Genomic DNA, 23,321 nt, shown 5'->3' with positions numbered 1-23,321 from the left:
GATAGACAGCTGCCTCTGATTTGTAACCACACTCTGCAAAAACAACAAAGAAATAGAAAAAATGGATTCTCCCACCTGAGTCACACCGTGACCTAACCAAACATAGAGAATAAAGAAAGATCTCTAAGGTCAGGGCGTGACAGTCATACTAATCATACTAAAGATACTGCTGTGATATCACTTTGAGCTAGACAGTACTGTAATACACCATTTTCGCCCAGCAGCAGACCATGAAACCATCATTACTATACAACCACCATCCAACAACAATGGTCAACACATTAGATGGCTAGACCCTACTCCCAGACAGACACACAGTATGATTTCAGTCATAACTTCACAAAGTTGCATTTGACTAGCCTGATTAAGATGGTCCATGTTATTACTAGCATAAACCAGACTGAATGCTGGGCTCACCATTGTTTCATTGAAGCAAAACAAACAATGGTTGAGTGCAGAATTCAGGCTGGTTTAACCTGGCTAGCATGACAGCAATCGTCTTTGTTTGCCCTGCTAATGTCCTGAGATCATATAACTCAGATCCCTATAAGGTTGAGGACTCTCATTATGATATGTATTATGAATGTCTGGACATTTTGCTGATTACATGGATCTCTTCTAATGCCATTCGCAATAGACTCAGGTCAGATGTCCCTTAGCTGGATTTCACCGTCTTGCTGAGGACTAATTCATATTTAGTTTTTTCCCATTACATTACACATATCTATATACGTATATATATATATATACACTTTTTTTTTAGGGCAATGTGACCTTTACATGTGCTGAGCCAGTCTCTGTCCCCGTGACGTTCGCCGGCGCGCAGAGTTTTCTCCAGTTGCCAGGGGCAGCGCAGCAGCAGAGAGATGGCCGCGGGGTTGCCGTGGCGGTGGTTGGCATGGCGATCAGCCTGCAGTTCCGGACCTGGAATAGAGCAGGCCTTCTGTTAACCTTTGACCTCCAGCAGCAGGCGGGAAGCCTGTGGCTCTACCTGAGTGAGGCCAGAGTCAGGCTGCAGATACACAAGGCTGGAAGATACACAATTCTAGTGGACGTAACTGCAGGTCAGATCAACAGAAACATACGGTTATTGTTTTGTGAAGTTTTGATCTCAGAGAATAACACAATCTCATTAACCTAAATAGCTAATCACTGGAAAAACAAAAACATCCTTATTGCACCCTAAGACTGTTGTGCAAACATATTGAATTGAGCAGGATAATGTCCTATATTATAGGTAGCTAATACACTCTTATTTCCTTTCTGTCTATAGGATTTGGTCTGAACGATGGCCAGTGGCATTCAGTAGACCTAACTGCAAGGAGAGGTCATCTGACCATCACTGTGGATAAAGAGGAAGACTCCACGGCTCATGCCAGCCCATCTTTCCCCGTGGTATCAGGAAACAACCTCTTCTTTGGAGGTGAGAGAAAACAACATGCATCATACACTGAGTATACAAAACATTAGGAACATCTTCCTAATATTGAGTTGCACCCTCCTTTGCCCTCAGAACAGCCTCAATTTGTCTGGCCATGGACTACAAGGTGTCGAAAGCGTTCCACAGGGATGCTGGCCCATGTTGACTCCAATGCCTCCCACAGTTGTGTCAAGTTATCCTTTGAGTCGTGGACCATTCTTGATACACAAAGGAAACTGTTGAGTGTGAAAAACCCAGCAGCGTTACAGTTCTTGACTCACTCAAACCGGTGCGCCTGGCACCTACTACCATACCCCGTTCAAAGGCACTTAAATATTTTGTCTTGCCCATTCACCCTCTGAATGACACACCAACGCAATTCATGTCTCAATTGTCTCAAGGCTTAAGAAACCTTCTTTAACATGTCTCCTCCCCTTCATCTACACTGGTTGAAGTGCATTTAACAGGTGACATCAATAAGGGACCATAGCTTTCACCTGGATTCACCTGGTCAGTCTATGTCATGGAAAGAGCAGGTGTTCCTAATGTTTTGTGTACATTGGACTTCAGGTTTTTTTCTGACTGTGTCACATGACCAGGAAAAACTCTTCGCCCTAATCATAAATACTACTTGGCTTTCCAGAGACTAATCCTAATTGCAGTTAGATAGGCAAGGGTAACTGTTGGTGCATATGTGTATCAAGATTTGTTTTGGACCAGTAGCGTTTGATCTCAGGGCTTAGTTCAGAGAAGCATAGAGCTTCTTAACCAGACTGCGGGAACTCTCCTCCTCCACTTTAGCTTCCCTCAGAGCATTGTTTCTCTGTTTGGATTCTGTGTTTGTCTCTCTGTCCTCCTCTCCCTTCTTCCCCTCAGCAAAATCTTTTTGGAAGGCTTGTCACATCATTTAACTACCTTTAGCAGAGAGCCAGGCAGCATCAGCTCTGTGTCCACAGCCCACACACACTGGAAATCAAGCAGAATAACAGTTATGCTTAGACAATCTCCCGTGTTCAACACTTGGCCTTCACTCTGGAATATACAACCTATACTCTGAATATACAATGCATTCGGAACTGTATATCAATTTGGAGATCGATACTACAGCGAGCTCCAAATCCACACGTGTGGAATCATCGACAGGTCAGTACAAAACACCATTCCCTGATAGGATTGTTACTAGGGTTGCACAACATTCCCAAAATTCCCAAGTTTTACAGAAATCCTGGTTTAAGAATTCTCAGATTTCCTGTTTATTCCCTCCTGATTCCAGGAATCTTGTAACAGGAATGTCTGGATAACTGAGTGTCAGTGTCACTAATGCTATATCTTCCTCAGTTCACACACAAACCTAGCCAGATATAACTGGTACAAGGACAACCTGGGTGTGTGGACTATTGGACGAACTAATGGTATTATGAAAGCTCCTGATTTAACTTAATTTTGAGTCATTTTTAGGAAATTCTCTTATCCAGGGCGACTTACAGGAGCAATTAGGGTTAAGTGCCTTGCTCGGAGATTCGAACCAGCAACTTTTCAGTTACTGGACTTACCTCTTGACAGCTAGGCTACCTGCTGCCTGTGTAACTTCATGTAACTTCGGTGTTGAGTTTGGTACATTATACATTGATGTCCTTTAGCAGACTTTCTTAACCAGAGCAACATACAGAGCAGGAGCAATTAGGGTTACGTGTCTTGCACAAGACCCATTGACTTTTTCCACATTTTTGCTGGCATAGGTAAATACCAGTGAAAACTTATCTCTTATTGATCTCACCTATAGATGAAAGGGAGGAGAGAGGTTAAATAAGTCTTTGTAAGCTTTGAGAATTAGTTGTATTTCTATTTAACTAGGCAAGTCAGTTAAGAAGAAATTCTTATTTTACAATGACGGCCTACCCCTTCCACAACCTAGGCGACAGTGGGGCACCACCCTATGGGACCCCCGATCACTACCAGTTATGATACAGCCTGGGATCGAACCAGGGTCTGCAGTGACACCTCTAGCACTGAGATGCAATGCCTTAGACAACTGCGCCACTCGGGAGCATATGTTTTTCCCATTCAGAGGGTGAATGGGCAAAGACAAAAATTTGAAATGCCTTTGAACGGTAGTAGGTGTCAAGTGCACCCGTTTCTGTCAAGAACTGCAATGCTGCTGGGTTTTTCACACTCAACAGTTTCCCGTGTGTATCAAGAATGGTCCACCAAAAGAGGACATCCAGCCAACTTGACACAACTGTGGGAAGAATTGGAGTCAACATGGGGAAGCATCCCTGTGGAACGCTTTCGACACCTTCTACATTTACATTTACATTTAAGTCATTTAGCAGACGCTCTTATCCAGAGCGACTTGCCCGACAAATTGAGGCTGTTCTGAGGGGAAAAGGGGGAGGTACAACTCAATATTAGGAAGGTGTTCCTAATGCTTGATATTTTGTATACTCAGTGTATATACTGTAAAAGCTATACTCTGAAAATAAAAGCTGTACTCTGAATAATCAAGCTATACTCTGACTTTACAAGCTGTCAGACGACTATACAAGCTATACACAGAATATACAAGCTGACCTCTGAATATACAAGCGGACCTCTGAATATACAAGCTGACCTCTGAATATACAAGCTGTCCTCTGAATATACAAGCTGTGCTCTGAATATTATTATTATATTGTATACCCTGAATATACAAGCTTTCATCTGAATATACAAGCTGATGTCTGAATATACAAGCTGACCTCTGAATATACAAGCTATACTCTGAATATACAAGCTGTCCTTTGAATATACAAGCTGTCCTCTGAATATACAAGCTGTCCTCTGAAGATACAAGCTGTACTCTTCTTCGCTACTGTATGAGATACAACATATCTTTGTAATCCTTGATCATGGGGTAATGGCTTTGGCCTGTTTTTATTGACCACCTGTCTTTTGTAATGCCTACTTGTAAATGGGCGTTATGGCTGTCGTTTGGTCTAATACAGGTTGCCCGGACAGTGAGTATAACCAGGAGTGCAGAAACCCCTTCAACGTGTTCCAAGGCTGTATGAGACACATCCATGTGGATAACAATGCTGTGGATCTCATCAAGGTACAACAGATGCTGATAGGAAACTACAGCGATCTCCAAATCGACATGTGTGGAATCATCGACAGGTCAGTACAAAACACCATTCCCTGATAGGATCGTTGCTAGGGTTGCACAACATTCCCAAAATGCCCATGTTTTCCAGAAATCCTGGTTTAAGGATTCTCTGATTTCCTGTTTATTCCCTCCTGATTCCAGGAATTTCTGGATAACCGAGTGTCAGTGTCACTAATGCTACATCTTCCTCAGTTCACACACAAACTTAGCCAGATATAACTGGTACAAGGACAACCTGATATAACTGGTACAAGGACAAGCTCCCAATTTAACTTAATTTTGAGTCATTTTTAGGAGACACTTATCCAGAGCAATTTACAGGAGGAATTAGGATTAAGTGCCTTGCTCGGAGATTCAAACCAGCAACTTTTTAGTTGCTGGACCTACCTCTTGACCACTAGGCTACCGACTGCCTGTGTAACTTCATGTAATGCAGTGTTGAGTACATTTTACATTGAAGTCCTTTAGCAGACTTTCTTAACAAGAGCAACATACAGAGCAGGAGCAATTAGGGTTACATGTCATTCTCAAGGCCATATCAGCAGATTTTTTTCACCTAGTCTGGTCAGGCATTTGAACCAGCAACCTTTCAGTTACTGGCCCAACGCCCTTATCCACTGCGTTACCTGGTAGAGAGAAGTCTATGTGCATTGTTTGCTTGTCACTCGAACGCTTATCTCTGAAATCTCTTTAGATCTTCCCCGACACTTTTCTTGATTGTTTTCACATCTACCTTTTATATGAAGTGAAAACATTTCTGAGGTAAGGTGTGCTATTTTGACAATACAACAGTGCGAAATGAAAGGGGGATATTACACCACCCTGTGGAGTCCCAGAGATGAGGATTCAGCGGCAGAAATATATATGAAATGTAGACTTATTGTTCAGTGGAGGCCGTGGTTTGGAAATAACCAATATGATGTTCCCTGCAGAGACTGATTTGTTACAATTCTATTATTGCTGCTGAATTGCTGCTGCTGCCCTGTCAACTCTATGCTGTAGTTTTTAGTTTAGAGGGCATGGTTTGTTTTTATAATGTCGCTCTCTTCTCTCATTTCTTCTTGATTTTAAATGGCTCACTGTTTGGTCTCCCATCGCATTCCTCTTATATTGTCATCTTTGTTACGGCCATTATCATCAAAGTCATCATCACTTTCATCTTCCATTTTCACTTATCATCACCACTGTCATCACCATCTATCAGTATTGTTATTGGGTGCATTCCAAATGGCTCCCTTTCCCCTATATTCTGTAGTAAACTACTTTTGACCACGGGCCCTGGCCCGGGCACTATATGGGGAATGGGGTGCCATTTGGGATGGAGACATTGTAATCTTTATCTTCGCCATAGTTCTTGCCGGCCATCTTTTTCAGATTGTATCTGATATGTGAGAGACAGCGAGTCAAAGCCACTCATGAGGAGCGGAGCTAATGTTTTACTGTCAGCTTTCTCCACGCTCAAAGAGGAACACTATTATTGTGACAATTATCAACTCTCCTTGTGACCACACGTGCACAAGCACACGCACATACAAATTCACACAGTCTCAGCAAACAATCTGTCTGTACTGGTTGTAGCTTGTCGTCAGAGAGACACATTTCTCCTGCTTCACTGGTTTTAATTTAATATCTGGACCTGATCCTATTATTTAATTTGGATCTGCTTCTGTCTCTGATGGTCTGGAGACTTTATGGCTCACTTGAAGCAGATGCTTTGAACTTTGAGATTCCCTTTTTAAATAAGTTTAGTTGTATAGTTGATTGGCGTATTCAGATTGTGTTGTATTGGAAAGAATGCGCTGCCTGCACTACAAACAAGCCATATCACTGTCCGTATAGCCACCAACCCTTGGTGGTGATGCAAAAATGAATTATACATCTACATTTGAGTCATTTAACAGACTTTCTTATCCAGAGGGATTTACAGTAGTGAGTGCATACATTTTAATTCGTACTGGTCCTCCATGGGAATCGAATCCATGCTCTACCAACTGATCCACATGGGACCAGAATGGGATCAAAATACAATGCAAAGAGGACAATACACTGTGTATTTTCATGTACCACTCCAAATGAAAACCTGATATAGTGGTGTGTTTGCTACAGGATTCCTTATCGGGTTAGTTACACGCCACAGGTAGCCACAGAGGTGCAGCAGGTAGCCTGGTTGTTAGTGTGTTGGGCCAGTAACCCAAAGGTTGCTTGATCAAATCCCTGAGCTGACAAGCTAAAAAATGTTCCTCTGCCCCTGAACAAGGCTGTTAACCTGCTGTCATTGTAAATAAGAATTTGTTCTTAGTTAAAGGTAGAAAGAAGAGTATTTGGAGTTATTCATTTTCAGTTTTTAACTGGACAGAATCGCATAGCTAAAACATTCACAGCTAGCGGAAATAACGGTTTCATCTTGTGACTCCATTTCCGATATTATTGTGGTGTGTGTATGCGTGCGAGTGTGCATGTGTGTCAGTTGGAGAGAGAGAGGGAGAGGGAGAGAGAGAGACCCAGAAAAATGAGTCAACCAACCCCCCAAAAAATGGTTGAGTCAATTTCAAAGCCACTACAAAAAAAATCTAAGGGTTAAATAAAGCAGTACTTGTTACCTTCAGACAAATCCCGTGAGCAAAAAGGAGAACATCGTCGTGTTCGTGAGAGTCTCCCCTTTTTATTGAATTGTAGTGTATAGGTGAAACCGTTCAGACATATCATGAGAAGACCGATTTTCGGGAAGTCTCATGTTCTGACAAACACCGCTGGACTGTAGCTCTGTCACATATCTCTAGTATAACCTGATAGGGATCTCCAGTGTGTCAATCAACTCTAGGGGTTTTTAATGGACATTTTCAGCGTGTTTATCATTCCAGGGGAAAGCTTCATCTCGGTCCAGAAACCTGGCCCCAAGATGTGGTTGACCGAATACAGAGGAAAATGGTGTTTGACAAGCCTGTTGACTAGGTAATATTCTAATCAACCACATCTTGGGGTTCTATTCAACCGCCCCCCCGCTGTTACTTCACTTCAATCTTCCACTCTGTGAATATGAATACCTGTGTGTGTGGTGCTGTTGCTCTGCTGCCATCGGGGGGATGAAGAAAGTGAAAAGTAAAAAGTCTCTCCCTTGGCGAGGTGTGTGTTTGAGAGCTAGAGACAGGGGGAGAGAGCGAGTTCATTTCTGAGGCTTGTGTGTGTGTGTGTGTCTGCCTGCTCACGCCTGCGTTTGTGCGTTTGTGGAAGCTGGAGGGAAAACACTGCTTTTAGCTCCCTCAATGGCCCTATGCTCTGTGTGGAACCTCAGCTTCAGGCAGGGGTGTTGAAAGTGATCTTGTGATAAATAAACAGGGCATAAACAGTGCATTTTGTATAAATGAAATGACAGTGCCAGTGCACATCAGGCAGGCTACCTACACACTCCATTACCTCAAGACACGTGTTTGTGTGTGTGTGCACGACAAAGGGAGTAAGGCAATAGCACAAAGCTGGTAGCTTAGCCCTGGAGTGGGGAATTGAATCATTTATAATGGAGTGATTTTAGTCCACTCTCTCTCTCTCTGTTAGCTAGCTACCAGAATTTATCGAGAGGCCAAGTAGCTCAGGAACAGAGAAAATAACCAGGTCAATCAGGTGCATAGCCACCTCACCTTAGACAATAAGAAACAGAGATATGATTATGCCGCTCCTATACAATGCGAACAACTTCCATTCTAATGTGTAGTTTTACCACTCTTACTGATGTCTAGCTAATTACGTATAATCCACCATAGCATTCGCTCTTACTGCCATTCATGGACAGTAATACACACCCTGCATTTAAGCTCCTGGCTGTGCTGTGCTGCAACAATACTTTGTTTTCCCCTTGGATCTGCAGCACACCCATAGAGATGTACTGTAGGCTACAGCATTGTATATCCAGGATATCTATGGCTGCAGCAGTGAGTTTTGTAAGACATTTGCTGTATCCTATCCAAACCTGGGTTTAAATAGTTTTGTTATTTTCTTTCACCTGGCACGCTTCATAAACGGCAGCTATAGTATTTGAAAGTTAGCGAATAGGATTTGAACCCAGATCTGGCTGTATTTTGCTGCAGTGAGGAGTGTTGGACCAGTGAGTTTAGCCTCTGTCAGCCTGCAGTGATCCCCCCCCCCCACACACACACCCCACCACCAGAATGCACCAGTATCTCTTCCTGAGGTCGCGTTGATGACATGGGGTCCGTCTCTCATAATGTGACGTTGGGCCACCTTTGGTCTCCAGGCTTAGGGGAGAGGACCTGAAGACCTGTCTCACCTGTCTCCTGCAGGGCCCCTGTCAGGCTCAGCCAACCCTTGAAAACACTACAGTTCAGACAACACCAGCGAATGGCAACTAAGAAAACAACACTGTAACCTTCACCATTGTTTCTCCGGGCCTGCTTTGCCTGTCTCTCAGCCGGTGACTTTCCCACGTCGTGACACGGCTATATTTATCACCCCTCTGTAATTGGGATCACGATGCACGTGGCTTAGCCTGCCAAGGGTTGGGTGGGAGGCGGCATCAGGGCCCAGAGAGAGAGGGGGGTTATGGGTAGCTGAGGGTACCTAGCTGCCCCAGCCTTCTGTCACCCTGTCTGTGAGCTGTGGCATACAGCCCTGGAGCAGGTGCTCTCACACAGGTGTTCTCAAGCAGGTGCTCTCAATCTCAATTTAAAACCGGCTTTATTGTCAAAAAAAGGTGTATGAAAAAAAACTAGTTGGAAGTTTACATACACCTTAGTCAAATACATTTAAACTTTTTTTTTCACAATTCCTGACATTTAATCCTAGTAAAAATGCCCTGATTTAGGTCAGTTGGGATCACCACTTCATATAAAAAATGTGTAATGTCAGAAAAATAGTAGAAAATTATTTATTTCAGCTTTTATTTCATTCATCACATTCCCAGTGGGTCAGAAGTTTTTGCGTCTCTCTCTCTCTCTCTCTCTCTCTCTCTCTCTCTCTCTCTCTCTCTCTCTCACACACACACTGCAGACACTACCACGAGAAAAACAAAGTTTACTCTCTGTCCCATCATGCTGTTCAGGGGAATGAGGTTATTTACTTTGTAGCTCTTTGATGCTCTTTTTAGGACATTCTAGCTAGCTTTTCTCAGTAATAGTCTTTACCAGGGGGTTCAGTGACTTGGCGGTGAACTGTAATGACTTGGAGTCATGTTGAGTAGAATTGGATGGAAACACTGTGATGATATACAGTGCGGTGATATCCAGTTCGGTGATACACAGCAGTGGTGTCTCACTGGATTGATCCCATTCCAGTATTTACAAAATGGAGTTGCACTGTGTGGAAGATTATGGGACCAAGGCCATCCATAACATAATTAGGAATTAGAATACTAATATGATCTCTATAATCCATAGAATGTGATACAATAGTGTGGAGAAAAGAAAGGGATATTGTGTGTGTGTGTGTGTGTGTGTGTGTGTGTGTGTGTGGTGTGTGTGTGTGTGTGAATGTCCTGAAATGCATGCACCTGAACCTCTGTTTTAGTGTGTGTGTGTGTGTGTGTTGAACAGGATCAAGGTACGTAATAAGAGTTTCTAGCTCAGTGCATCCTGTTTGTTAAATGTGAACCTGTTAGCAGGTGTATGAAGTTGTCAGGTCCATCTTTACATGACTCATGGCAGGATTAGCTTTCCATCCTCTGCTCTCTTGGAGGGAGATATTGAATGAGAAGAAAGCTGCCCATGTGAACATCAGGCTGCAGTGAAAGAGAAAGTGTTTGAGAGAGATTGAGAAAGAGAGTGTTTCTCTGTGTATGAGGCAGCAGTGAGAGTGTGTGAGGCAGCCTGTGAAATCCTGTGATTCAGCTCAGTGGCTGTTCTGGGATCAGTGCCAGCAGGTCAGGCAGATGGATGTGTCTCAGGCTGGGCTGGATGTGTCTCAGGTTGGGCTGGATTTGTCTCAGGTTGAGCTGGGGATGATGGGGAGCAGGTTACTGTTTTCGTAATGAATCTTGTTCTTGAGGCAGCTCTGCAGAGTGATCACTAGCTGGCACAGCCACAAAGACATAAAAACAGATTTTTAACCTTAATCCCAATCTTAACCACACTGCTAACCCTAATGCCTAACCCTAACCTTAAATTAAGGTTAAAAATAACATTTTTGTTTTCATACATTTTTACAATATAGGCAATTTTAACTTTGTATTTGGCCTATCAAAGGGGGAAATTGCTCAGTTCTGCCTCCAGGACAAAAGTTATGACAATAAACATTCTGCTGATGAGAATGGCAGGCAGGATTGCCTCCTTCACATTGTCACGACTCCCACCGAAGGTGGCTCCCCTGCCTGTTCGGGCGGTGCTTGGCGGTCGCCGTCACCGGTCTACTAGCCGCCACCGATCCCTTTTTCCTTTTTCTGTTAGTTTAGTCTTATTAGTTGCACCTGTTTCTTTTGTGTTTCTTGATTTTCGTCTATTTAAGCCGGTTAGGCCCGCTTAGTTTTGTGTTGGATTATTTTGTTTTCACTGTTGATTGTGGATGTGGTTTTGTTCTCTGGATCGTTTAACCTGTGTTTTGGGTTGGTCAGTGTGTATGCGCCCTGTGTTTGGTGTGACCGTTTTCTCTTGATAATTTAAATTATACAAATCATTGAACCCTCTGCTCTCTGTGCCTGACTCCTACCTTCCACTCCTAGTAACTCGTGACAGAATCCTGCACCTTTTTCATGGAGTCAGCAGGAGCAGCCGCACCTCCTCACCCATCGATGGAGGAGAGGGTCCTCCATCATACAACCATTCACCACCGGATTTGGTCGGCTATGGACCAGATGATGGAGAGGATGGACCGATGGGAGAGGAGTGGCCTCCCTACCTCACCTCCAGCGCCTCTTCCACCAGCACCACCTACCCCTCCTTCAGCGTCCGGATCTGGTGCCCTGCGTCTGGCGCTCCCCAGGGAGTACGATGGGGGGATGGCTGGGTGCCAGGGGTTCCTACTACAACTGGACCTGTACCTGGCTACTGTTCGTCCGACTCCCTCGGGGGAGGAGAGCGTGAGCATCCTCGTCTCCTGTTTGACGGGTTGAGCCCTGGATTGGGCCAACGCAGTGTGGAATGGCCCAGACTCGGAGAGTTCACCCGCCGTTTCCGGGCCATGTTCGACCACCCACCAGAGGGCCGAGCGGCAGGTGAAGGCTGTTCCACCTGCGACAGGAGACGAGGAGCGCGCAGGACTTTGCACTGGAGTTCCGGACCTTAGCTGCAGGAGCGGGGTGGAACGATTGACCACTATCGTTGTAGGCTCCGGGAGGACATCCGCATGGAGCTAACATGGTGTCGGGACACCACCCTCAATGAACTGATCGACATGTCCATTCGACTGGACAACCTGTTGGCTGCCCGCGGGCGTCCAGAACGGGCCCTGTTGATTCCACCTCCAGGCCTTCCTGCTCCAATCCCCATGGAGTTAGGGGGGGGCGCATCGAAGGGGACCGGAGGAGGAGGTTCCTCCTGCACCGGGTGTGGTCGGAGAGGACACACTGCCGATCGGAGGAGCTCGTCTGGGAGTCGGGATGTCAGGCAGAGCACTCCTCGTTCACCCCAGGCGAGTCAGCACCAGACTCACCCAGAGATTTCTGTCGACCATGTGTTTTTGCAAATGTATTTTTCTGGGTTTTCTCCCTCTCTATAGCATAAGGCGCTAATCGATTCAGGCGCAACTTCCTGGATCGTGGGCTCGCGTTAAGGCTAGGGATTCCCCTGGTGTCGTTAGACCAATCTTTTCCTGTGCACGCCTTAGATAGCCGACCATTAGGTTCAGGGCTGGTCAGGGAGGCCACGGTTCCACTGGACATGGTAACTCAGGGGAATGAAGCAGATTAGTCTCTTCCTTTTTGATTCACCTGCGTTTCCAGTGGTGCTGGGAATTCCCTGGCTGGCTCATCACAATCCGGTGATTTCACGGAAATAGGGCCTCTTCGAGGGTGGTCAGAAGAGTGTTCAGGCAGGTGCAAAGGAGTTTCCATCGATGTGTGACAACGGTGGAGAGTCCAAACCAGGATTCCACTGTGCGCATTCCCTCTGAATATGCCGATTTAGCTATCACCCAAATACCATCCCATCGACGAGGGGACTGCGCGATAAACCTCCTGGAGAACGCTGCACTTCCAAGGAGTCACATGTACCCAGTTGTCCCAGGAGGAAACAGTGGCTATGGAGACATACGTCACTGAATCTCTGGGACAGGGGTACATTCGGCCCTCCACGTCACCCGTCTCCTCGAGTTTCTTTTTTGTGAAGAAGAAGGAGGAGGGAGGTCTGCGTCCGTGCATTGATTATAGAGGTCTAAATTTAATCACAGTGGGGTTTAGTTACCCGCTACCTCTCATCGCCACGGGGGTGGAAACATTTCACGGGGCGCGTTTCTTCACAAAACTGGACTTTAGGAGCGCATATAACCAGGTGCGTATCCGGGGAGGGGTGAGTGGAAGACGACATTTAGTACCACATCTGGCCATTATGAGTACCTCATCATGCCGTATGGGTTGAAGAATGCTCCAGCCGTTTTCAGAGACCTGCACGGGCAGGGGATGGTAGTGTGCATCGATGACATACTGATCTATTCCGCCACCCGCGCCGCTCACGTGTCTCTGGTGCGTAAGGTACTTAGGCGACTGCTGGAGCATGACCTGTACGTCAAGGCTGAGATGTGTGTTCTCCAAACAAGCCGTTTCCTTCCTGGGTTATCGCATTTCCACCTCTGGGGTGGTGATGGAGTGTGACTGCATTACAGCCGTGCGTAATTGGCCGACTCCGACCACGGTAAAGGAGGTGCAGCGGTTTTTAGGGTTTGCCAATTACTACCGGAGGTTTATCCGAGGTTTTGGTCAGGTGGCTGCTCCCATTACCTCACTGCTGAAAGTGGAACCGGCACGTTTGCGGTGGGCAGCAGTGGCGGGCAAAGATTTCACTCGTCTGAAGGGGCTGTTCACTGACTCACCCGCGCTTGCGCATCCGGACCCCTCTTTGGCGTTCATAGTGGAGGTGGACGCGTCCGAGGCTGGGGTGGGAGCCGTGCTGGGGTGGGAGCCGTGCTATCACAGCGCTCGGGCACGCCACCAAAGCTCCGCCTCTACGCTTTTTTTTCAAAGAAGCTCGGTCCGACGGAGCGTAACTATGACGTGGGGGACCAGGAGTTGTTAGCTTTAGTCAAGGCTCTGAAGGTGTGGAGACATTGGCTTGAGGGGGCTAAGCACCCTTTCCTCATCTGGACTGACCATCGTAATCTCGAGTATATCTGGGTAGCGAGGAGATTGAATTTGCGTCATGCTAGGTGCGCCATGTTCTTTACCCGTTTCCGGTTCACGATTTCATATCGGCCAGGCTCCCAAAATACTAAGGCCGACACGCTGTCCCACCTCTGTGATACCGAGGAGCGGTCCATCGAGTCGACTCCCATCCTCCCAGCTTCATGTCTCCTCCCAGCTTTATGTCCACCTCCCATACCATCGGACGCGGAGATCGAGTGGGCGGCACGGATGGAACCAGCACCCCCCCAGTGTCCAGCAGGGGTTTGGTACGTGCCACTTGGTGTCCGTGATAAGTTGATTCGATGGGCCCATACACTACCCTCCTCGGGTCATCCTGGCATCGAGAGGACAGTGCGGAATCTTAGGTGGAGGTACTGGTGGCCCACGTTGGCTAAGTACGTGAGGTTTTATGTCTCCTCCTGCTCGGTGTGTGCTCAGAGCAAGGCTCTACGACACCTGCCTAGAGGGAAGTTACAGCCCCTCCCCATTCCACAACGGCCGTGGTCGCACTTGTCGGTGGACTTTCTCACAGACCTTCCCCCGTCTCAGGGAAGTACCATGATCCCGGTCATTGTGGATAGGTTTTCTATGTCATGCCGTCTCATCCTGTTGCCCGGTCTCCCAAAGGCCCTGCAGACTGCGGAGACTCTATATACCCATGTCTTCCGGCATTACGGGGTGCCTGAGGACATAGTTTCTGATCACGGTCCCCAGTTCACATCCAGAGTATGGAGGGCGTTTATGGAACGGCTGGGGGTCTCGGTCAGCCTGATCTCGGGTTTCCACTCCGAGCCCCGAGGGTAATGGGCAGGTGGAGAGAGTAAAAGAGGATGTGGGTAGGTTTCTGCTGTCGTATCGCCGGAACTGGCCTGGTGAGTGGGCGAGGTACGTCCACGAAACCTGCCCCTCCGCCTGCCCTGATGGAAGCTCGGGCCGCAGTGTGTAGGGCATTTCAAAGTCCTGAGGAGGATAAACGAGGTGTGTTATAGGTTACAGCTTCCTACTTACTATCATATTAACTCCTTGTTTCATGTGTCTCTCCTCAGGCCAGTGGTGGCTGGTACCCTGCAAGAAGGTGAGGTGCCTAAGGTCCCTCCAACCCCCTCTGGACATTGAGGGGTCCCCAGCGTACACTGTACGTGCTATTCTGGACTCGAGACGCCGGGTGAGGGGCCTACAGTACCTCGTGGAATGGGAGGGGTACAGGCCGGAGGACAGGTGCTGGGTACCGGTGGGGGACATTTTGGACCCTTCACTTCTGAGGGACTTCCACCGCCTCCACCCGGATCGCCCAGCGCCTTGCCCCCTGTGTCCCCCTCGTAGCCGGCTGCGGGAGCCGCGCGTCGGGGGGGTGGAGGGGGTACTGTCACGAAGGTGGCTCCCCTGCCTGTTCGGGCGGTGCTCGGCGGTCGTCGTCGCCGGTCTACTAGCCGCCACCGATTCCCTTTTCTGATAGTTTAGTCTTATTAGTTGCACCTGTTCCTTTTGTGTTTCTTGATTTTTGTCTATTTAAGCCGATTAGTCCCGCTTAGGCTTGTGCGGGAATATTTTGTGTTCACTGTTGATTGTGGATGTGGTTTTGTTCTCTGGATCGTTTACCCTGTGTTTGGCATGACCGTTTTCTCTGGAGAATTAAATTATACAAATCATTGAACCCTCTGCTCTCTGCGCCTGACTCCTACATTCCACTCCTCGTAACTCGGTGACACACATGCCATGTAAAATCTTTATCAGAAGGTAGAGAACAGTGTTGATTCTCCAGTCTGACATTATGTCATTCCGTTCATGTCGGAAAGGTCTCAATCTGTACGATGCTGCGTTTAGAGCAGATAGCTCCAAAATGCACACACAGATATGGTAACATAGGCTGCAAAAAGGGAGGCATCATCTCCACACACAAAAATATACGTCCAGAATATACGGGTGTCCTTTTATTTACAAGATACTGTTAAAAGATTATTAGAATATACACTACCGTTCAAAGGTTTGGGGTCACTTAGAAATGCAGTGTAGACATTGTTAATGTTGTAAATGACTATTGCAGCTGGAAATGGCTTGATTTCGTATGGAATATCTACATAGGCGTACAGAAGCCCATTATCAGCAACCAACACTCCTGTGTTCTAATTGCGCATTGTGTTAGCTAATCCAAGTTTATCATTTTAACTTCTTATGGCTAAGATCCCGTTACCGGGAGCGATATAACAACATCCAGTGAAAGTACAGGGTGCCATATTCAAAAGAACAGAAATCTTATAATTAAAATTCCACAAACATACATGTCTTTTATATCGTTTTCAAGGTAGTCTTGTTATTAATCCCACCACAGTGTCCGATTTCAAATAGGATTTACAGGGAAAGCACCACAAACGATTATGTTAGGTCACCAACAACTCACTAAAAATACACAGCCAATTTAACCAGCCAAGGAGAGAGAGAGAAAAAGCACAAATAGAGATAAAATTAACTAACTATTACTAACCTTTGATAATCTTCATCAGATGACACTCATAGGACTTCACGTTACACAATACATGCATGTTTTGTTTGAAGTTCATATTTATAAGAAAATCTGAGTTTACATTGGCGCGTTACATTCACTAGTTCCAAAAACATCCAGTGATTTTGCATAGCCACATCATTCAACAGAAATACTCATCATAAATGTAGATGATAACACAAATTATACACATGGAATTATAGATATACCTCTCCTTAATGCAACCGCTGTGTCAGATTGAAAAAAAAACATGCAATAATCTGAGACAGCGCTCAGAAGTAAAAACACCATAGTCGCAAAAATGGCGTCAACATAAACAAGAAATTACATGATAAATATTCCCTTACCTTTGATGATCTACATCAGAAAGCACTCCAGGAATACTCACAATAAGTGTTTGTTTTGTTCGAAAATGTCCGTTATATATGTCCAAATACCTTCTTTTGTTAGCGCGTTTGGTATACATATCCAAACGCTAATTCTGGTCAGCGTTATATCAGACAGATACTTCAAAACGTGATATTACATGTCGAAGAAACATTTCAAACTAAGTACAGAATCAATCATTAGGATGTTTTTAACATAGCTTCAATAAAGTTCCAACCGGAGTACTCCTTCTTGTCTTTGTGAGCAATAGAACGCAAGTGACTACCACGTGGAATAAGCATGATCAGAAAATGGCTGACTGCCAGACACCTGACTGATTCTGCTATTATTCACTCCCACAACATCATAGAAGTCGCATTATAATTTATATTGATGGTTGACATCTAGTGGAACCCCTAAGCTGTGCAACATCATTAATATCTCAAGGGGATTTCATTGGGGACTACATACAAAGCTCAGATTTCTGATTTCCTTTTTTGATTTCAACTCAGGAATTTGCCTGCCATGTGAGTTCTGTTATACTCACAGACATCATTCAAACAGTTTTATAAACTTTATAGTGTTTTCTATCCAATACTAATAATAATATGCATCTATTAGCAACTGAGACTGAGGAGCAGGCCGTTTACTTTAGGCACCTTATTCATCCAAGCTACTCAATACTGCCCCCAGCCATAAAAAGTTAAAAGGCTAATTGATCATTAGAAAGTGTCACACAGCCCGGAGTGGTGGGTGCGGAGTCAAGTGCAGAGAGCAGAGGAATATGTGGGAAACCAAACTTTATTGCGGAATCCACAATTAACGCCAAAAACAACAGGCGAAGACAAAAGTGTCCAACCCAAAACTGGGCACAAACAGACAGGGAACACAACACGCAACCAACCTAGACTAACAGAAAACAAGGCCGCACAAAAGCAGACGGGCCTAACAGGCTTATATAGTCCTGAACCAAAACTCAAACAAGAAACAGGTGCAACCAATAAGACATAACAAACAGAAAAGGAAAAGGTGATCGGTGGCAGCTAGTAGACCGGCGACGATGACGGCCGAAGTCGTGACAGTAAGCCCTTTTGCAATTATGTTAGCACAGCTGAAAATGGTTGTGCTGATTTAAATAAACAAAACAAATGGCCACCTTTAGACTAGATGAGTACCTGGAACATCAGCATTGGTGGATTCGATTACAGTCTCAAAATGGCCAGAAACAAAGAACTTTCTCCTTTCTCCTCAGTCTATTATTTTTCTGAAAAATGAAGGCTATTCCATGCGAGCAATTGCCAGAAAAATGAAGATCTCGCACAACGCTGTGTACGACTCCCTTCACAGAACAGCACAAACTGGCTTTAACCAGTATAGAAAGAGGAGTAGGAGGCCCTGGTGCACAACTGAGCAAGAGGACAAGTACATTATTGTCTAGTTTGAGAATCAGACGCCTCAGAAGTCCTCAACTGACAGCTTCATTAAATAGTACCTGCAAAACACCAGTCTCAATGTCAACAGTGAAGAGGCGACACCGGTATACTGGCCTTCTAGGCAGAGTTCCTCTGTCCAGTGTCTGTGTTTTTTTGCCCATCTTAATCTTTTCTTTTTATTGGCCAGTCGGAGATGTTTTTTTCTATGCAACTCTGCCTAGAAGGCCTGCATCCAGAGTCTCCAGAGTCGCCTCTTCACTGTTGACGTTGAAGGCCAGTTTTATTGCTTCTTTAATCAGGAAAACAGTTTCAGCTGTGCTATCATAATTGCAAAATGGCTATCTAATGATCCATTATCATTTTAAATGATAAACTTGGATTAGCTAACACAATTTGACATTGAAACACAGGAGTGATGTTTGCTGATAATGGGCCTCTGTACACCTATGTATATATTCGATACAATATCAGCCATTTCCAGCTACAATAGTAATTTACAACATTAACAATGTCTAAATGTCTAAATAATATATCTAAATATTTGCGGAACAGAACGGAAAACTAAAGTGATCTATACTGTTCCCGGAGCAAAACCGTTATTTTAAAAGTGTGGGAATCAGTTAGTAACGTTATTGTACGTTCTGGGCATTTTTTTCCAGTCCCACAAAAATCGCAATAGCCTATGCAAAGCACTCACTCTGTCACTCAGAAACGTATTCCAGCGTCTGCCTGCCAGCTGGAAATCTTTGCCAGTGGGTGTGTAGGCTACCTGCCCCTCCCCTCCCCTCTGAAGCATTGGTTAGCCTACTGTAGCCTACTGACATTACAAACATAATTAAGAAATTAGGGAGAGAGGTTTAATTACAGAATACTTTTTAAATAGTTAATACAAGTCAATACTAGTCACATTTCCCATTGGATTTATTAACTACAAATAGGTAAGATGTGTTTTTAATTTTAGTGCTGCTCTGCACACACAACATTGTTAGCTGGTCCAACGTTAAACCAACTCGGAGGTTCAAACATATTCAGAGTTCCTCCATAGATGCCGCTCCTCCGTAGGTATAATTTTTGGGGCCGAATTCTGATGAGGCACTGGGCATCTTGTTATAACATGCATTAAGGCAAGCTTCCTCCATCCTCTTTCTCTCTCTCCTCACCATCATATTTTCAGTTAAATCTCACACCCTACATTGTGACTGGCAGCACAGTGTGTGTGTGTTTGTCTTTCAGTATGATTAAACCATGCTATTACGGCAAAATACAAGTTGCTCTTAATGACTTTCATGTACAGATTAAATCGCTTACCCGCTCCACAGCAAGCTGCTCTATTTTAATGTAACCTTTATTTAACTAGGCAAGTGAGTTAAAAACAAATTCTTACTTACAATGATGGTCTACCCCAGCCAAACCTGGATGACGCTGGGCCAATTGTGCACCGCCCTATGGGACTCCCATTCAAGGCCAGATGTGATACAGCCTTTGAATCAGGGACTGTAAGGACACCTCTTGCACTGAGATGCAGTGCCTTAGACTGCTGCGCCACTCGGGAGTTCAGATAGAGCATTCACTCTATCCTCACTAATTTGCGAAGTAATTTAAAATTGAGCTAAATGTATATTTCAGAGGTATAACAAGGAACAGAAAGATTTCTGACCTTCAGAAACCTGTGGGGGATAAATCTCTCTTCTCTTTTCAGATGCTCTCCAAGCCATTGTGAACACGGGGGGAGATGCACCCAGTCTTGGAGTACCTTCCATTGCAACTGTTCGAACACGGGCTACAGTGGAGCAACATGTCACAGCTGTAAGGAGACCTTGTGTGTTCCTTAAAAATCTTAAAACCACAGTGTTGTTTTTATAACTGAAGAATTCTTTCAAAACCTGTGTGTGTGCTTGCTTGCATGCGAATAGTAAGCGCTCGAAGCAGAAGGCGTATATCCAAACTGTAAAGCAGAACTAAACAGACTAAACAGACATACTGTCGAGAAGATATTGTGTTTGTTCCTTAAACATGCACAGAGACACAGCAAGTTGGATTCAAGGTCAAGCGTCTTATCTCTGATGCAGCAATAGCCTGCTGCAGTGCCAGACCCGTTTGACAAAGCCTCACCATTGATAAGGATTAGGACAAAGCCTTTAATGATGTGAGAGTTTCTCTCGCTCTGTCTCTCTAAGTCCGCTCAGTGTCATCATAAATTGTGTGGAAGATTTGAACGTTAAATTAAGCGACTTGTCAGTCAAACATAATCGCCTCACCATTTAACACATTCACACTTGAGTTGCGTTGAAATTGAAGTGCTGGTGGAGACCGGAAAAGTGGTGATTTTCTTTGTCTCTATAATTAAATTGGAATTAAACTTAGATTCATGACAGGAAGTGTTTCAGGTGAGGAGGAAATAAGATATTTACGAGAATGGAGATATACTGTGTGACTAAACTATTAGAGGTTGTTAGTTATTATTTTCTGACAAGAGGGGAGGGTTTGTATTGTTTCATACGTTGTGTACGCACATCCAATGACTTGCATGGTACTTGGTACACATTGCCAGACGATGACTTTCATGGTACTTGGTACAAATTGCCAGACGATGACTTTCGGGTCAAAATGGTGCACAAAAAAACCAGGAGCATTCATCATTGTACCTATTATTTATTTCATGAGGGTTTGTATTATGCCAGGTCAATGTGTTCTAGTTACAGCAGGGTTTCATAGTCATGTTCAGGGGAACCCACAGAGGTGCACATTTTTGTTCCTGCCCAGCACTTATACACCCGATTAACAAACCCTTGATTAGCTGCAGGTGTGTCTGTTCTTGGCAGGAACAAAGAATTAACTGAGGAACCCTGCTCAGAGTAACAGTGAAAGGGAATACACTGAATACAACCTCCTGTTAATGTTGTTATTGATATGGCCTTGTATTAATTATTTATCAGTCAGACATGCCCACTAGCCATTAACCAATGGCTATTCAGGATAATATAGACTGGTATACACATGTTGTGCATCTGAAATGGCATCCTATTCCCTATGAAGTGCACTTCTTTTGACCAGGGCTCCAAAGGCTCTGGTCAAAAGTAGTGTACTATACAGGGAATAGTTAGCCATTACGGACAGAGTCAAAGAAACGGCAACATCTGCAGTGATGGGGCCTGCATTCCTTAGGGACACCAGCTAGCACCCTTTAATCTAGAATGCAATGGTTTTCTGTGCGTCTCCTTTCAAATAATGATGGTTAGCACATCAATAATGTAACAACCTCCGCAACAACAGAACAGACTGCTGGCTCAAACACACACATTACATCAACAGAACAGGCTGTTGGCACACAAAGCTACTGTAAATCAGAGTGGAGAGTTGAGTGCCCAACACAAAGAACGCCTTTTGCTGCTCTGCGTCAGTGGAGCCTTCTTGTCTGGCACACCCCAACATGGCTTAGTGTCTTGGAATATAAAAGTTTGTGTTGTTTGCTTTGTGTATGTGTGTGTTCTGTTTGCACACCCATTGTGCCTTGGTGTCATAGATTAGAATATGAATGTTAATTTTATTTGCTTTTAGTACTGTATGTATATGTTATGTACACTGAGTATACAAAACATTAAGAACACCCAGTGGTGGAAGAAGTACCCAATTGTCACACTTGAGTAAAAGTATAGATACATAAATAGAAAGTTACTCAAGTAAAAGTGAAAGTAAGGCAGTGAATTACTACTCGAGTAAAGTCAAAAAGTTTTGTGTTTTAAATACACTTAAGTATCAATAGTAAAAGTATGATTCATTTAAAATTCCTATTATTTAGCAAAGCAGACAGCACATTTGCCTTGTTTTTTATTTATTTATTTTGCGGATAGCCAGGGGCACACTCCAATACTCAGACATTATTTACAAAAGATGCATTTTGTGTTTGGTATACGTATATTCTGTGAGTTAGTTATCTATTTAGAAATGTGAATACATTATAAAGTATCATTGGACAGCCCTTGCCACCCAAAGGCATTAAGTATGCTCCTCAGCTGAAACATTTAAATATTTTCCTCCAAAGCAATCCTAGATGTCAAAATCTTCATAAACAGCATAAATTATAAACAATTGTTTTCTTTCAGGAAGTGGTGTTAAAGACTTGATTTGGAAATTTACATATAGACCACATGCCAGGTCTCAAGTTCTTAACTTATCATACTTACTTTCACATCTAGTGGAAACATGGCAGGGTTTGCTCTAAAAGTTGTTCCTGTGTAATGTACATTTAATTGGAATTCTTGCGCATGTGTCTGTTGGTGGCTGTATTTGTTTCAGTTCATTATTTCAGTCAGTACTAATTTCAGCAGGGGGGGAAACGCAGCGAATGTTATTCTTGAGTAAAAGTAAAGTCACCCAGTAAAATACTATTTGAGTAAAACTATTTGGGTTTAAATAATTGCTCAAATATACTTAAGTATCAAAAGTAAATGTATAAATCATTTCAAGTTCTTTATATTAAGCAAAGTACACGGCACCATGTTATTTTTTAAATTTGATTCTAAGGATAGCCAGGGGCACACTCCAACACTCAGACATTTTTACAAATTAAGCATTTGTGTTTAGTGAGTCCACCAGATCAGAGGCAGTAGGGATGACTAGGGATGTTCTCTTGATAAGTATGTGAATTAGATCATTTTACTGTCCTGCTTATCATTGAAAATGTAACGAGTACTTTTGGGTGTGAGGGAAAATTGAGTAAAAAGTAGATTATTTTCTTTAGGAATGTAGTGAAATAAAAGTAAAAGTTGTAAAAAAAATATCAATAGTAAAGTAAAGTACAGATACCCCCCAAAACGACTTAATGTGTACTTTAAAGCATTTTTACATAAGTACTTCACACTGGCAGTAAGTAACCTAAGTGCTTGTGTATATTTTCTCCTACTCAGCTGTCTATGAGAAGTCATGTGAAGCGTATAAACACCAGGGTAACACATCAGGCCTGTATTACATAGATGTGGACGGAAGTGGTCCAATAAAGTCACAGCTGATCTACTGCAACATGACAGGTAACCCCCCCCCACACACACACACACACGCTAATTAAACCACTGGATGACAAGCTATGGTTTCCCTGTTACATTATACCACTGCATGGATAGTTAGGGTTTCCCTGCATACATAACCACTGGTGGCAGTGTGACAAATAATCTCCACTTAGT

At 44.2% G+C, this 23,321-nt stretch overlaps 1 protein-coding gene across 3 annotated transcripts in view; it reads left to right on the top strand.

Moving 5' to 3' along the window:
• The window catches only part of cntnap3 (contactin associated protein family member 3), a 226,201-nt gene that overhangs the window by 125,933 nt on the left and 76,947 nt on the right, over positions 1-23,321 (top strand). For all 3 annotated transcript variants that reach the window (XM_046306791.1, XM_046306790.1, XM_046306789.1), the window contains exons 8-12: positions 764-1,064; positions 1,274-1,423; positions 4,405-4,576; positions 19,841-19,947; positions 23,049-23,168. In XM_046306791.1, coding sequence (XP_046162747.1) covers positions 764-1,064; positions 1,274-1,423; positions 4,405-4,576; positions 19,841-19,947; positions 23,049-23,168 — 850 coding nt within the window. The remainder of the gene's footprint in view (positions 1-763; positions 1,065-1,273; positions 1,424-4,404; positions 4,577-19,840; positions 19,948-23,048; positions 23,169-23,321) is intronic.

The sequence above is a fragment of the Oncorhynchus gorbuscha genome, linkage group LG16 (assembly GCF_021184085.1).
Source record: "Oncorhynchus gorbuscha isolate QuinsamMale2020 ecotype Even-year linkage group LG16, OgorEven_v1.0, whole genome shotgun sequence".
Lineage (NCBI taxonomy): Eukaryota > Metazoa > Chordata > Actinopteri > Salmoniformes > Salmonidae > Oncorhynchus > Oncorhynchus gorbuscha.
This window is presented reverse-complemented; position numbering and strand designations above follow the sequence as displayed.